General features: G+C 40.8%; 1 protein-coding gene across 1 annotated transcript in view; it reads right to left on the bottom strand.

Moving 5' to 3' along the window:
- Nucleotides 1-747: 747 nt before the first annotated feature.
- AP1S3 (adaptor related protein complex 1 subunit sigma 3) overlaps nucleotides 748-17,713 on the bottom strand; it is a 76,820-nt gene continuing 59,854 nt past the window's right edge. Inside the window, exons 3-5 of the mRNA XM_010356041.2 lie at nucleotides 17,403-17,511; nucleotides 7,408-7,545; nucleotides 748-966 (exon numbers count right to left, since the gene is read on the bottom strand). Coding sequence (XP_010354343.1) covers nucleotides 931-966; nucleotides 7,408-7,545; nucleotides 17,403-17,511 — 283 coding nt within the window. The 3' untranslated portion in view covers nucleotides 748-930. The remainder of the gene's footprint in view (nucleotides 967-7,407; nucleotides 7,546-17,402; nucleotides 17,512-17,713) is intronic.

Below are 17,713 nucleotides of genomic sequence, written 5' to 3'. Positions count from 1 at the left end.
GATACATTAAAACATATTTGAAATGACATTTCCAGCATCTAAGAGTGCTTGGAACATGAATTTTAAAAAATAGTAGCAATAATCATTATTGCTATTGTTATTCATTCTTATACTATTTTAGAATAATAAAGGAAGTCATAGACACTGTATCTCTAGGTCTCTATAAATCTTAATAAATATATAGTTTGTAGAAAACCTTATTGGAATGTCCCTTATATTCAGTTAAAAGATAAATTAAAACCTCAGTCAAGATAGCAGCTTCTAAGGCATCAAAAACACTTATTAAGTTCTATACTCTTTGGTTATTTTCTTAATCCCAATTCTGAAAAAAAAAATGAATTCAGCACATTAAAATCAGACACTTTGTATGTGAAGTGCAGTTACAGTACTATTAAATGTATGAAAAATGTCTAGCATTACATATAAACTCTGCACTATTAACATAATTTTGAATTATTATACAAGTTAAAAAACTAAACATTTAGAAAATGTATTAATGACATCATATATACTTTACATTCAAAATCATGGATTATTCCAATATCGTTTTCAACCTGTCAGTACAGGATCAAATGCAAAACAAAAAATTGCATCTAATTTATCTAAACTAGCTTAAAAATATAACATGGAGTTAAAACATTACAAATATTGTCGCTTGGGTTAGGTGGTAGTTACTTGAAACATTTAGAGCTACAAGTACTCTATACAGTATAATACAGACACATACTTTTTTTTCTTTTTTTTTTAAATAATACAGACACACAGTAATTATAAATATGTTAAACAACTTTAACTTTGTTAGTTAACAAAGAATCCCTTTAAATTATTTTTGGCATGGTGCCTGAGGCTCCATCAAAAAACTGGATGCGAGGCGTTGCTTATTTACAGCTTCATAACATGTAGTGCTGGAGTCTTCAAGTAGATTTCCAGTTAAAATGTAGGCTTATTCATGTATTCTTCCATTGTCTGAAAGCGAACAATAAATTAGAACAATTTTCCCTTTAAGTCACATCCTTCCTCAGACTGTGAAATCTTCTGCATTCTTTCATTTATTTGCCATTGTTGAAAACAAGTTGTCAAAAGGATACATGGACATAAAATCTTTGCATTCTAATCAAAGTTTGAGTATAATTTGTATACATATCCATATGGAACTGGAATTAAGTAACTTTCAACTGAGAAAAAGTTAAGCTTGATCATAAAGGGAATGTCTGATAAGAGAAATGCTCGACCAGTGTGGTATTCATGCCTGTAATATCAGCACTTTGGGAGGCTGATGTGGGCAGATCACCTGAGGTCAGCCTGGCCAACATGACAAAACCCCATCTCTATGAAAAATACAAAAATTAGCCAAGTGTGGTGGCATGCACCTGTATTCCCAGCTACTCAGAAAGCCGAGGCAGGCAAATTGCTTGAACTGGGAGGAGAGGTTAAAGTGAGCCAAGATTGCGCCCCTGCACTCCAGCCTGGGTGACAGACTCCATCTCAAAAAAAAAAAAAAAAGAGAGAGAGAGAAATGCTAAAGCAAAGTTGCCAAGATATCACTGTTGACTTAAGATAAACAAGCTTGCTAAAATGATCAGGAAGACCACATCCAGGTACCTGTATTAGAGAAATCTGAACTATATCTGTATAACATATGTATCATTACCAATATTGTGCAGAGCATCTTTATTATGCATATTGTCAAGACAAAAAAGACAAACAGACCAAAATTCTTAAGAATTTATTTACTTCTCTACCAAGCTCACAGGAAAAAATATATAATTTCTGCCATATGTTTTCAAAGGCTTCTTCCCAAAGTATACAAATTATGTTTCTTTTTAACTTTTAAGTTTAGAGGTACATGTGCAGGTTTGTTATATAGGTAAATGTGTGTCGTGGGGATTTGTTATACAGATGATTTCGTCATCCAGGTATTAAGCATAGTACCCATTAGTTATTTTTCTGATCCTCTCCTTCCTCCCAGCCTCCATCCTCTGAAAAGTTCCAGTGTGTGTTGTTCCCTTGTATGTGGCCATGTGTTCTCATCATTTAGCTCCCACTTTTAAGTGAGAACATGAAGCATTTGTTTTTCTGTCCCTGCACTAGTTTGCTCAGAATAATGGCCTTCAGCTCCCTCCATGTCCCTGCAAAGGATGTGATCTCATTCTTTTCATACTGCCCATCAGTTACTAAGTTTGCTAACATGCCCCAAAGCCATAATATTTTTTTTCAGCATTAAAAAAAAAAAAACGTTTGAACAGACTCACAATTACAGGTAGAGTTCAAAGTTAACAGTAACGTTGCCGGTCCTATACCATGCAAGACAGATGGGCTTTCTCTTGCACGCTCCCCTACTTTAAACATATATATTTGTGTCACACCAGGGCCCCAGGTTGAATCAATAAGAAAGCTCAAGAGGACAAAAAGTCAACCTGCCTCTTTTGTTTGAGTCACCATCTGCTCATTTAGCAATCCAAGTTCAACTCACTCTTAAGTTTAAACCCCAGGGTAGATGAATCATACGAACCTGCTGGGAAATATGCGCACTGACATGGGCTGAAGAGACCAAGGCTACCGGCTGAGCAAGATTGCTCAGGAGATACCAGGGCTAGAAATCTGCCCTTACCTTCAAAGGAGGTTTTCTAACTGGTTTTCACCAGCTCTATCTAGAATCCCAGAGTTCCTCTGCCGAAAAATACTTGTGTTCAGTCATCCACATTTGCTCAACAAAGCTCTCACCTCCTAAGTGGGCATTGGCCGAGACAGTCCTGTACCTCTCTACAGATGCTGCCCGTGGGATCTTGTAACTTAGCAAAGGGATCATACAGGCCATTGGGCCATGCTGGTTTTGTGGAATCCAGAGTTTACACCATTTACATGGGAATATAAAGTTACAAATACAAAATCAGGTATAAAGTGTACTTAGAATGAGAAAAGAAATGACCACAGATTATGAATTTTGAAGATGACAAGTATCACAAAATAAAAAACAGTTGCCTGCTATTTTCATTAATTAATTGACACTCCTCTATCATATATTATATTGTATGGCTATGTACTTTTTGCAGTTAAAATATCTTACTTTTGCAAACCTGACAAAAACCCATGACCAGATGGGGGCATTGCTAGGCCCTGCCTGCAGCCTTGAGAGGGGCCTGCAGATGACACTTTCCTGTCTTTGTGGTTCAGTGGCCTGTAGTCATTGGCACTACTCACATCACCAGATGACTCAGTCTGCTAAACACCACACTGGCTGCCCTGTCTGAGCCCTGCCCTTAACCTTCAGTTACTCAAGGTTCAGGCTGTTACTCAAGCTATGTAAACAAATAAGGTAAAAGTTGGTATTTTCTTGAGCTTGCCACTTTAAAGGTTTGGGGCAAACTTTTAGAGCTGGCCGAATCTTGGTTACCCTTACCTTTGCAAGACAGGAGCTGGAGTCTGTATCTTGAGGCCTCTTCTGGATACATCTAGCTCTGTGGTGTTTCTTATGCATATAGTACACTGCATGTTACGACTTCCTACAGCATTGTGGTTTGGCTTAGCTATTAACATGGTTTACGCTTTTAAGGGTGACAGTGTTGGGGTGCACCTACCAGTTTCGCATGCATCCACACAAGGGCACATGGTATCCTGTTGCTCGTGAGATACAGTCTGGCCCTTCCCTTCTTTTTTCCAAGATTCACCCAGGCTAGAGTGCAGTGGTGTGATCACTGCTCACTGTAGCCTCAACCTTTCAGGCTCAAGTGATCCTTTCACCTTAGCCTTCCAAGTAGCTGGAATTACAGATGCACACTACACCTGGCTAATTTTATTACTTTTTGTAGAGACCAGGTTCTCACGATGTTGCCTGGGCTGGTCTCAAAACCCCTGGGCTCAAGCTGTCCTTCTGCGTCAGCCTTCTGAGTAGCTGGAATTGCAGGTGCACACCACCATACCTGGCTAATTTTATCATTTTTTTGTAGAGACAAGGTTCTCACTATGTTGCCTAGGCTGATCTCAAACTCTTGACTTAAGCGATCTTCCTGCCTGGGACTCCCAAGGTGCTGGGAATACAGGCATGAGCCATCACACCTGGCCTTGAGCCCCCCTTCTTGACAGGCTGTTAGTCGGGGTAAAACATGTACTGTTTGTTGCTCCCATGTATTGCAAGTCCTGTGGTTAATGACCACTATCACCTTTGAGAGTTTCATTTTCTTTTCTTTTTATTTCTTTTTTTTTTTTTTAAGACAGAGTCGCACTCTGTTGCCCAGTCTGGATCTCGGCTCACTGCAACCTCCGCCCCCTGGGTTCAAGCGATTCTCCTGCCTCAGCTTCCTGAGTAGCTGGGATTACAGGTGCCCACCACCACATCCCGCTAATTTTTATATTTTTAGTATTTTTAGTAGAGACAGGGTTTCACCATCTTGGCCAGGCTGGTCTTGAACTCCTGACCTCGTGATCCACCCGCGTCGGCCCAAAGTCCTGCGATTACAGGCAGGAGCCACTGTGTCCAGCATTTTTTTTTTTTTTTTTTTTTTTTTGAAATGGAGTCTTGCTCTGTCACCCACACTGGAGTGCAGTGGCAGAATCTTGGCTCACTGCAACCTCTGCCTTCTGGGTTCAAGTGATTCTCCTGCCTCAGCCTCCCCAGTAGCTAGAGTTACAGATGTGCAGCATCACACCCGGCTAATTTTTGTATTTTTAGTAGGGACAGGGTTTTGCCATGTTGGCTAGGCTGGCCTCGAACCCCTGACCTCAAGTGATTCGCCCACCTCGGCCTCCCAAAGTGCTGGGCTTACAGACACGAGCCACCACGCCCGGCCAGAGGGTTTAATTTTCCTTCTAATAACTTCGTGCCATTGTCCCCATTGTTGTTACCCCCAAATAAGTATTCACAACCAAGTAAACAGTTCCTCTCTTTTCCTCTTATCAACCTCTAGCCACCACACACTCAGAATAAGCTTTGAGGATTTGGAGATTTGAGACTATGTGTCTTCTTACTAAATATGCAGGCAGGTGTAGCTTTTTAAAAGTTATTATTATTCTAAGAAACTGTTATTAAGTAGGAGTTAGAAAAAAGTCTTAGGGGCTACTGAAGATTGACAGCTGTTCTCACAGCTAAAGCAATGTCACAAAGGCCTCCCTTAACCTTCAGTTACTACAAATATAGGATTGGGTCCAAAACACAGGAAAAAAAAAAAAAGCAGTAATTGTTTTCCTTTCCTTTATTCAAGTATATTACTGGCTCCTATCCAGTTTAAACTTCTTAAGTAGGCAAGATATACAAAGTCAATTTTTCAACAAGTTCCCCAAAATATTCATTGACTTCACTGAATACCAGAGCCCAAGAGAAGGCTAAGAACACTCTCTGTATTTGGCAAGTGTTGTTAATGCCACAGAAGAGACTGAGAGGGCGGCCATGACATTGCCTGCTCACAATAGGGACACCGGGGCTAAATGCAAGGTCCCCTGAGACCTACCCATCAAGCCCCTCCACTCAATCACCAGGAACATGAACTACCAATTAGCGTTTAATTGTAAAAGAGCTCACTCTTGAAATACCTAATTCCTACATTTAAATGGAACTAGCAACACCAAATTTATGACAACCTGTTTCCTAATTTGAGAGGATTTCAAATTAACCCAGGTGTGTCTTGGCCCTCAATTCAGCTTTAATTACTAAAGTGCCAAAGAGTTCATTAAAAAGTCTGTTTCTCCTGTGAGGAGATTCCACAGTCAGGACCCTGAGGTCCTGAAGTTAAAAAAACCTCCGCCCCCTCCACCTGCCACCAGCTCCCAGTATATTTTATGAAACACTGTTTTGTGAAATTTCCAAACCACCGATTTCTCAAATACCTTGTAAAGTTTTCCTCCCTGTGGCATTTGGAGACGGCCAAATCAACATCGGAGTTTAAATGCATTTTTTGAGGTGAGACACCTCTGGTAATGAATGCATTGGCCTTCTAATGGGCACACGCAGCTGCTTACGGCACCCACTCAAATAGATGTTTCCCTCCACATCCATTCACCAGAGGACTGATCCTCTGGCTGGGCGGGAGCAAGTAATCAGCCTAAAGATGCACCAAAACAGTTGCTGGGAGTTCACACCTAATGGTATTTTGTTAATTTAATCACCCTATTCCAAATAGCAGAAAAAAATAGCTTTAATGCCAGTTTTACTTATTTGTTTATTTATTTATTGAGATGGAGTCTCGTTCTGTCACCCAGGTGGTACAGTGGCGCTATCTCAGCTCACTGCAACCTCTGCCTCCCGGGTTCAAGTGGTTCTACGGCCTCAGCCTCCCGAGTAGCTGGGATTACAGGCGCCCATCACCATGCCTGGCTAATTTTTGTGTTGTTAGTAGAGATGGGGTTTCATCATGTTGGCCAGGCTGGTCTTGAACTCCTAGCTTCAAGTGATCTGCCTGCCTTGGCCTCCTAAAGTGCTGGGATTACAGGAGTGAGCCACTGCATCCGGCCAAATGCCAATTTTAAAAAGGCACTTTACAATGCTCTGGATCTTCTTGACCTATTTATTTGAAAATAGGAAGATGGGAAGACCCACTGAGGCTGTGGGAAGAAGAATCTAGAGGTGGCAGGGCTGGGATGGAACCCAGGCCCTCAGAGCATCTCATTTGGGAGGGCAGAGGTGAGTGGGGTGAAGTGCTCTTTCTCACAGTGTCCTGGGAGGAATGAAGGGGTAATGTAGGCAAGTTCCCTGAGGAAGTATGATGTAAATCTGTGCTGCTTCTAAAAGAACATTCCCACTTTATTTTATATAGAAATCCCAGAGTCCAGGACAGTACCAAATGGATGCTTCTGGGCCCATTTACACCTTGGCTAGCAAGCCATGGTGTTCCCAATTTCTTTATGCAGACAGGAGCACACACACAGCCTTCCCAAAAGGTGTAAGAAATTTTAATTAAAATGATAAATGCCATGCTCAATAATAAAGCTTTAATATCCCTGGCAAACAAAATAACAACGTACTGCTATTCTCCTTTCCCAGGGCAATATAGGTATTTTAATGAAAGTCTTTTTATACAGCTCATAAAATTATTCTTGAAAAGAATAGCACTAAGTATTTGATACCTTTTTGGCAGTGGAGGACTCTTGCACTCCAAAGCTCAGCCAAACGTGAAGAGCAAAGACTCTAAAGCCCAATTACCTGGATTCAAATCTCTATTCCACACTTCCTAGCTGTGTGAAATTGAGCAGGTCATTCAACCTCTTGGTGTCTCAGTTTACTCATCTGTAAAGTGGGAGTAACACCACCACCTACCTTTTCAAGTTGTTGTGAGAATTAAATAAACTAATACATATAAATAGTTCAGAAACTGTACCCAGCACAGAGTAAGTACTAAGTCTTGGTTAATATTATAATTATTAACACTATCATCATTATCATCATTTTTCTCCCATGGTTTGGGAAACTGTACTGACCTCCTGTAGCATATCAGAGTCTTCAATGGCTTTGACAGCAATTTTCTTGGATGTTTCCTGAATTTCTCCACCTATTATAAACTCGTCCAGGATGAAGTAAGCCTTTTCAAAATTAAAGATAATATCCAGCTCGCAGACCTGGTAGAACAAAAACAAATGTTTTGATAAACTTGCAGTTGTATCGGGGAAACATCTGCCCGAATCTCGAGCTGTTTTGGTTTGCACTCATGTGGCATACCAAAAATTAAAATATCAGATGGCATTTTAAGGACAGAAAAAAAGAACAGGGAACGCCAGGCCTTTAATAAACAGAATGCCACATTCTATTAAAGCAAAGCATGTCCTTAGATAATAATGTTTTGTGTTGCAACAGGAAATTTGAGGCTCAGTAAGGGAATGAGGCCACTCGGCTCCTCTTTCTATCTGCACCAAGAAAACTGAGCCACAGCTGCATTCCAGGCAGGAGGGCAGAGCTTCATTGCTCCTGCTCTCTGCTCTGTAAATCTTGGCTTCCAGCTTTAGAACGCTCTCAGAAACTAACTCTTCAGAGGAAAATTAACCCAACTGTGCTAATTTTTCTCAAAATTATGTCACAGCGCCAGTGGTTCTCAAACTCATTCCAAAGGCTCATTAAAACACACGGTGCTGCGGCCCACCCCCAGAGTTTATGACTAGATAAGGTCTAGATAAGAACTGAGAATCTGCACTTTTAAAAGGTTCCCAGGTGATGCTGAGGCCGCTGGACTGGGGGATTTCACATCAAGAACGCCTGGCACACAGCAAAGCAGACTCTGATAGATTTTGGTGTTTATTTCAGTGTAGCAAGCATGGCAAGATCGCTCCCATCATCCAAATAAGGCTTATTTCCCGTGCTCACACACTATCCTTGCTGTCTTACTCCCTACTTATTCCTCTACTCACTGACACGTTTTCTTTCCATACCATACCCCATCCACCCAGCTGAAGTTGTTCTCTTGAAACTCTGCTCAGTGAGTCTCCAGAGTGCATAAATGTCTTCTTTTGAGAAGTGTCTGTTCATATCCTTCACCCACTTTTTGATGGGGTTGTTTTTTTCTTGTAAGTTTGTTTAAGTTCTTTGTAGATTCTGGATATTAGCCCTTTGTCAGATGGATAGATTGCAAAAGTTTTCTCCCATTCTGTAGGTTGCCTGTTCACTCTGATGATAGTTTCTTTTGCTGTGCAGAAGCTCTTTAGTTTAATTAGATCCCAATTGTCTATTCTAGCTGTTGTCACTAGTCATTAGAAAAATACAAATCAAAACTACAATGAGATACCATCTCACGCCAGTTAGAATGGCGATCATTAAAAAGTTAGGAAACAACAGGTGCTGGAGACGATGTGGAGAAATAGGATGCTTTTACACTGTTGGTGGGAGTGTAAGTTAGTTCAACCATTGTGGAAGACAGTGTGGCAATTCCTCAAGGATCTAGAACCAGAAATACCATTTGACCCAGCAATCCCATTACTGGGTATATACCCAAAGGATTATAAATCATTCTGCTATAAAGACACATGAACACGTATGTTTATTGCAGCACTATTCACAGTAGCAAAGACTTGGAACCAACCCAAATGCCCATCAATGATAGACTGGATAAAGAAAATGTGGCACATATACACCATGGAATACTATGCAGCCATAACAAAGGATGAGTTCATGTCCTTTGCAGGGACATGAAGCTAGAAACCATCATTCTCAGCAAACTAACACGAGAACAGAAAACCAAACACTGCATGTTCTCATTCATAAGTGGGAGGTGAACAATGAGACAGGGACACAGGGAGGGGAACATTACACACCAGAGCCTGTCATGGGGTGGGGGGCCAGGGGAGAGATAGCATTAGGAGAAACACCTAATGTAGATGACAGGCTGATGGGTACAGCAAACCACCATGGCACATATATACCTATGTAACAAACCTGCATGTTCTGCACATGTATCCCAGAACTTAAAGTATAACTGAAAAAAAAAAAAGGGAGGAGAAAAAAAAAGAAGAAAGTCTCCAGACCTCCCCAACGTTTACCTCTCAGCGGCATGTGGTACTCTTCACCAGTCCCTGTTCCTTGAAAATCTCTTCTCCTTTGCTCTCCTGATTTTGGCAATACCGCTTAATGCCTGTTTTTCTCGTCTATCTGTGATAATTCCTTCTCAGATTCCTCGGATAATTTATCTCCCTCCGACCCTGCATTTCTTTAAGAATTATTTAACGTGTGCCTAGCACATATCAATCAACAGAACAGACAAACATCTCTGCTTCATGTTGCTTATATTCTAGCCGCCCATCTTCTCCTTGAATATTCATGTTCCTCAAGGGAGCCTCTTCTTTTTGCAAAATGCATTCTCCTGGACCATCTTGCTGGCTCTCTACAGCTGTGTCTAGCATGCAGGGAGCTCAACAAACCTAGATGACTAGCCCTGATCCCCCTCTGGTTCACTAGTCCAATATTTTCACCCACTAACTAGACATATTTACTTGCCTATTCCTCAATCCATGTCACCATGTCCCAAACTGACATCAAGATTATTCTTTTTCCTTTAGTCCCTATTTTGCTTAGGAGTTGCAACCTCTTTCTAATTGCTCCATCTAATTCATTCTAGAGTTCAACCAACATACTTCTCCTTCCCCACTCATTCCTCTCCCTCCCTTGATCTCATTCCTCTGGATTTGGTCATCAGTTCCTGCTGATTCTATTGTCTTAATAAGTCCCTACCCTTCCTCCCTTCTCTGCTTTCACAGCTGCTGCTCAGGCCTGCAACACTTCTCAAATAGGCCACTGCAATGACCTTCCAGGTGGCGGCTGTGCCTGCTCAAGACCACTGACCACTAACGCTTTGCTAAAATGCTGATCTTGTGCCTCTCCTGTGTAAGGACTTCAGGACAAAGGCATATAGGAATCTTTACCAGCCTGGGCCCTGCTGTCTGGTTTCCTGCACCAGTGTTCATCCGTGCATCTGACACACATGCCACAAACTCACAATGTCACGGTGCTTTTTTGTGCCTTTGCCCTCTGCACATTCCAAGAATTCTTGGATTGTGTCCTCAAATGTCCTTTTCTTTATTCTCCTGCTGGCAAAACCAAGTTCATTTTTTCAAGGCCAAATTCAAAAGTCAGGCACATGGCAATTCCCCAAATCCCCTTTTCCCCATTCAAATTTCACATCACTTCCTGTGGGTTCTCACCTACATCTTCTGTGCACTAGTTTATGTTTATTGATTACTAATCACTCCCCCCATGCTGTGAGTTCAGGACAAAAACTTTGTCTTCATCATCTTTCTATCCCTGGTTTCTGGCACATTGTAAGACACAAAAAATGCTTGTAAGATAAATGAAGGAGCAGGTTTAAACAGAGGCCTTGTCCAGGCACGGTGGCTCATGCCTGTAATCCCAGCACTTTGGGAGGCTGAGGTAGGTGGATCACTTGAGGTCAAGAGTTCAAGACCAGCCTGGCCAACAAGGTAAAACCCCATCTCTACTAAAATACAAAAATTAGCTGGCATCGTGGTGCACAACTGTAATTCCAGCTACTCAGGAGGCTGAGGCAGAATAATCACTTGAACCCAGGAGGTAGAGGTTGTAGTGAGCCAAGATCATGCCACTGCACTCCAGCCTGAGTGACAGAGCAAGACTCCTTCTCAAAAAATAAAAATAAATAGATATAGGCCTTGTTTCTAATATGCTAGAGATTAATGGCATCCCAGATACAATTCTATGGTTGTACTGAATGCTATAACTTTGCATGAAATAGATATCAATATTTTAGCAAATTCCTCCATAATTTACAAGTTAGGTCAATAAACTAGCAAACTCCACAAGGAACATGGTTTAAGTTGACAGATCCAAATGAATCCAACTTCTACACAGAATTACCATGGCATACTGGGGGTATACCATTGTTTATTTAAGCAGTTCCTTTATGGATATGGGCAGACTTTGGGCTGTTTCCACTTTTTATTCTAAATGATGCTGCCATAATTTTTGTTGTGTATTGTACACTAATTTGAGTATAGCGTAGGAATAAATTCCTCGGGGGAATTGTTGGGTCAAAGGATTTATATATTTAAAACTGATAAACACTAAAATGTGGTCCTCCAAAGTAGTCTATAAAAATTTAAAGTTTCACTAATAGTAGGAGTGATTACCTATTTATGCCATCTCCAGCAATGGATAGTCTCTAAATTTTCAGAGGAACATTAATTAAATTTGTACTTCCCTGCTTATTAGTGAGACTGTACATCTTATCAGATGTGCACTGGCCTTTTCCATTTCTTGCCTTGTCTACAAATTGCTTCTTAAAGACTTTGTTTTTTTCTATTGTAATATTTATCTTAGAAATTTGAATGATTCTTTCGGTATCACAGATACTGTCTCCTTTCCCTGCTGTTGTATATGTTGCAAGCATTTTCTATGTAAAAGCTGAAAAGAATGAGGTAGATTTACATGCACAAATATGGCAAGAGCTCTAAGATAGACTAGTAAGGGGGAAAAAAAGAAAGTTGCAGAATAATATGCAGAATGAAATCTCATTTTTAAAAACTATATGTTTAGAGGGGTATGTAAAAATATGCATCATTTTTGCAGTTTTAAACAATAGAAAGGAACAAAGAGAAATCACAATAGATCAGACATCCATGTACATGAAAGAAGGTATGAGAAGTAAGCAGTTACCAGAGGTCAGAAAAGGCAGAAGTCAGGAGTTACAGTAGCAAGCTGAGGAACCGCAGAGTTCAAGGCAGGCGTAGACCAGGAATCCAAAACAGACAGGAGCCTCATTAGGAGAAACAAGCAATTAAAATCCTGCAAAGTGAACCTGACAGATACTAATGAAAATTCTCTAGGAATTTCTTATACCCCACTTTGACGCATCTCCAGGTCTGGGTCCTCCAGCAGCCATGGGGCAATTAATTTACTGTACTAGTTTCAAGGGATAAGGGTAAGGTAAGGTGGTATGCAGAGTTAGAGACACGATACACACACACACACACCCCTTGATATACAGTTACTATCTTTAGATCTGAAGAGAAATGAATATGCAAGTTCCATAGGCATTACAAAGAATGTTACAACTGAGCAACTATTTCACATACAGCAACCAGAAAGTGCTACCCTATGGTTATTCTTTGAGTCTGCTGCCATCTGAGAATGAGAGAAAATACCCAGGAAGACGCTTAGACCAGTTCAGATTCAATTTTTTTTCTTTTTCTTTTTCTTTTTCTTTCTTTTTTTTTTTTTTTTTGAGACAGTCTTACTCCATCACCCAGGCTGGAGTGCAGTGGAGTCATCTCGGCTCACTGCAACCTCCACCTCCTGGGTTCAAACAATTCTTCTGCCTCAGCCTCCTGAGTAGCTGGGATTACAGGCATACGCCACCAGGCCTGGCTAATTTTTTTATTTTTATTTTTAGTAGAGACAGGGTTTCACCATGTTGGCCAGGCTGGCCTTGAACTCCTGACCTTAAGTGATCCCCTCCACCTTGGCCTCCCAAAGTCCTGGGATTACAGGCATGAGCCACTGTTCCCAGTCCCAATTCACGTTTCTGAAACTACTGCCTAATTACTCACACCTGTAATCCCAGCACTTTTCGGGGACCGAGGCGGGCAGATCACTTGAGGTCAAAAGCTCGAGACCAGACTGGGCAACGTGGGCAAAGATAGAAACTATCATTTAACTTTATCTTCAATGTCCTAGCCTTGTGCTCTACTGTAATTTGGCTTCAGGTTCTTTTCTTACAGCAGAATTCATGATGCAGTGAGATTATTTATGGCATTTCACCAACTGAATCCTTTTGGACAGCATCTAAGAAGCACATGTCCTTATTAAATTATGCTCTAAAGTAAATACAAAAAGTTTCAAGTTACATGCAGCAAATGCTTCAAATAACAGTAAACGATATAAGTACCATAAAGCTATATATAAAATAAGAACAGGCCGGGCACAGTGGCTCACACCTGTAATCCCAACACTTTGGGAGGCCGAGGTGGGTGGATCACCTGAGGCCAGGAGTTCCAGGCTAGCCTGGCCAACCTGACGAAACCCCATCTCTACTAAAAATACAAAAATTAGCCAGGCGTGGTGGTACACGCCTGTAATCCCAGCTACTAGGGAGGCTGAGGCAGGAGAATTGCTTGAACCCAGGAGGCAGAAGTTGCAGTGAGCCGAGATCACGCCACTGCACTCCAGCCTGGGCGACAACAGCGAGACTCCATCTCAAAAATAAAATAAAATAAAACGAGAATAATTATAATGCAATGTACAACTACATAGCAATGAAGAGTTTGTTGAGTATTGCTATCACGCCATCTCTTTGCCCCTCCCAGCAGCCCTACAAGGTTAGCAAAGTAAACATTTCTCTTAACCTTTTTGAGGGTCATTTTTCTCATCTGTAAAACAGAGATACATGACAGGCCCCAAATCCTTGAATTGGTGAGTCAGTGAGCCTACACCAGCATCTGAGGGACTCATAGCGTTCTTCCCCAACAGCAAAAAACAAGCAAACAAAAAACTCCCTTCATCAAGTTTAAAAGCTCTCTGGGACATCAACATCCTCACACATGGAGGCACCAGTAAAAATTCACACTATAGTCTGTAATGCAGAAACATGGCAGGTAACTAAATCCTCAGATTCTTATCTGGCATGAGACTTTGAGGCATTTCCCCTGAGCCTCTATAATTTGAGGTTAATGCTACTTACTGAAGATCGGAAGATTAACTAGTTAATCCTTGTAAATCTCCTTGGAATTGAAAAGTGCTAAAAAAAAAATACATATTTTAAATTAGTAGCCAGAGATTTTGATCCATCTGTCTTCAGCAGATAATATTTTCCTGTGTTATAAGAGAAGCTCAGTACCAAGTTTTCCCCTAGATAACATTATATAAGGGCAGAATTCAAGGAAAGCTTTAGCATTAATATGGAAGGAAAAGAAAACCAAAGAGAAGTATTTTATTGCTGAGATTATGTCAATGAGAATTCAGTACTGGAAGTCTTTGCTCATTACTGTTAATTAAGAAGAACTGAACTTCTACTGGGCATATAGCCTTGAATTGCTGTTAGCTGCTCTTAGCTTAATGAAAGATTCATTGAATTTTTTAATAAATTAAATTTTGGTACATGACAAAGACAGAGCTTCCAAAGGTATACCAAAATAGAATGGAAAATTAATGTTAGAGAAATGGGAATTCATTCTGACTCTCTTTGTACTTTAACTGGGTTTAGCATGGGTGAAGGTCACTCAAGTTCCCTTGAGAAGCAGAATGCCCTGAGATGTCTGGTTGAAATTTGGTCAGATAGATTGAGATCAAAATTCAGCCACAATTCACATTATCACAGTTGGTTTAATCTACGAAAATGCGACAGGTCAGGCCAGAGTTCAGAAATGAGAAAGAGAAGGCAGGTTATGGGAATGCTCAGACCTCAGGGAAACTTCTTCAGGCTCTTGCAAGAGGCCCAGTCTGTAGTTTATTTCAAAGGAAAGTACAAAAATGTGAGAATTCATTTGAATAGTAGAAAGTATTAAATTAAATAATATGTTTGAAAACGTGCTATTATACATTTGCAAATTTCTCCTTTAAAAAAGGAAATAAACTTGGTACACCAAGAGGAGAAAGAAAAGATGGTCTAGTTGTCTTATTGCTGTTATATACTGACCAACAACCTGAAATCCCTGAAGCAATATTTTAGGTCTTACAATATCCTTTGCGAGGGGGAAGAAAAGGGAGGGAGGAAAAATTCTTTTAGAAATCTATCCAGTGTTCATCCTTAGGAAAAGTGTTGCAACAAATCTGATAAAATTTGTTCAATATTGCAAATACTGCTCATTCTGTTAAAGAGAATAACAAAAAAAAAAAAAAAACTCTTCTAGAAGCAAATTATCCTACACTTAACAAAAATCTTCAGTGAGTAAGGGAAAAGGGTATTAAGAGAAGAAAACACTTTCCAAATCCAGTGATTTATTTCTTGAGACTGTTAACTGGATTAAATGTTTTGGAACATTTGCTATCAGATCTGGCCCACAGCTGTTACAAGTTAAGTGGTGGGGGTATAAAATGAGTCACAAAGCATGGTCTCAAGAGAATTGCAATTTGGTGGTTGAGCAAATTGGGTGCCAATGAGGGACACTCCAAGGTCATTCCTTGGTGCTGGAGAACTTTCAGGTATATAAAAAGGGAAATGTAGCCTGGAGGCAGTGGCTCACGCCTGACGTTGGGAGGCCAAGGCAGGTGGATCCCCGAGGTCAGGAGTTCAAGACTAGCCTGGCCAACATGGTGAAACCCCATCTCTAATAAAAACATAAAACTGAGCCAGGCATGGTGGCAGGGGCCTGTAATCCCAGCTACTCGGGAGGCTGAGGCAGGAGAATCACTTGAACTCAGGAGGCAGAGGTTGCAGTGAGCAGAGATCGTGCCATTGCACTCCAGCCTAGGCAACAAGAGCAAAACTCTGTCTCAATAAATAAATCAATCAATAAAAAAGGGAAGTGCAACAAGGCTGGAGGAGTGGTCAGGGGTCCACGCTTTGAAAGGTTAAACGACAGGCTAGGGAGATTGATTTTATTTATTGTACATGATGGAAAGTGGCTGTGAAGGAATGCCACACCTATATCTGGGTTTTTTAAGGAAGATGGTAACTAATAAGGCAAGAGGGTGAACAGAGAAAAGCTCAGAGGCATAAAAAGCCAGGTAGGATGTTTAAGAGAAAAGCAAAATTGAAATTCCAAGTGAACCTATACCAGTAAGAGTGGAAAGAAGGAAATGAACGTCAGCCCAATTTGAATAGATAGAGGCAGATTCCGGTAAAGCGTAGAAAAAGACAAAAGAAACAGCATCCTTTTGCACTGAAGGATTCTGGAACATAACAAATTCCAATCACAAGACAGAACGAATTTTCAGTAGATGAGTTTGGTTCTGGACCATGAGAAGCCCAGTGAAGACTGTCACCAACCAGGGGAAGAAGAGTCACATAGTAAGGGATTTCCAAGGCAGAGAGTCAGTACACACAGAGTTAGGAACAAATGAGGGCATTTAGGGATAGGCAGAGGAAGGCAGCTGAGTGGAAGAAACCAAGGAGGGGCCTTCAGAAATAACAGGACAAGAGTCAGCAGAAATCAATGTCATGGCCAAATCAAGAATTTAAAGAAAGCGTCATGATGAACAAGGGTACGGTGCTGCAGTGTGAAGCAGGTGAAGGCAGGTGAAGACGCGAGAAGAATCGCTGGTGTCCACCCACAGGAGGGTTCAGTGGTAACTTGCTGATTTCCTTGGAGAGTAAAAATGGACCCATGCTGTAAGCGCTGCCAAGTGAATGAGTTCTGAGGACAGGAGCACCTAGCATAGCATATCACTTGGCAGAAAATGCAAAAAGATTATTGAATAGCAATGTGAAAGAAAAGGATCTGGTTTTTCTGTTTGTTGCTATTTTTCTTATGCATAAATAACTAAGAATACTTATAGCTTAGAAAAAAAGCCAGAGAAAGGATAAAAAGTCAAAACAGAAAAGAGATGACAAAGTCAATGAAGTACAAAGAACAGAATATCAAGAAATCCTTCAGAGTTAAATTCTGGTTCACTGAAATAAGGTCTCTGGTGCATTTGTAGTAGGAAGGTAAAGATACATCCACCTCTTGAAAGCTTTGGGTGGCCAGGCGTGGTAGGTCATGCCTATAATCCTAGCTCTTTGGGAAGCTGAGGTGGGAGAATTGCTTGAGGCCAAGAGCTCAAGACCAACCTGGGCAACATAGCAGGATCCCATCTCTATTTAAAAAGGAAAAAGGAAAGCTTTGGGTCTTTCATTTACTAAGAATTACAGGTAGGGAGAAAAGTCTTGTATTCTAATCTTAGGGGACTAAGGTGATCTTTGGTTCAAGTTCAATTCATATTTTAGATGTGAGAGAGAAAAGGGATGTGATGAAAGACAGAACTGAACTAAGAGCTGAGATGGGGACTGTAGCTAATCCTAACCGACAAGGACAGCACTTACATTTCCAAAATATTTGTCCAGCAGCTCCACGTAACGATGCACAATCTCTAGCGTCAAGAGCTCATTGTCCTGATTTTCTATTGCACAGCAAAAATATAAACTAGCATACCTTGAAATGAAAAATAACAAAAGGAAAATATGACGATACATTAAGCAACCTGGAGGCAGTTTTTCCCGTGAATATGTAAAGTCACCTCCTCCCCCGCTGAGCCTCTCCTCATCCAAGAATGAAATCATTATTCATCACCCCCAATAGCCTCCTGAAATATAAATCAGAATATATGAAAATGCTGTGGGGGTTGGATTACTTC

This window comes from Rhinopithecus roxellana, chromosome 14 (assembly GCF_007565055.1).
Source record: "Rhinopithecus roxellana isolate Shanxi Qingling chromosome 14, ASM756505v1, whole genome shotgun sequence".
NCBI classification, from domain to species: domain Eukaryota; kingdom Metazoa; phylum Chordata; class Mammalia; order Primates; family Cercopithecidae; genus Rhinopithecus; species Rhinopithecus roxellana.
Note: the sequence above shows the minus strand (reverse complement) of the source record. Positions and strands in the feature narration are given on the sequence as shown.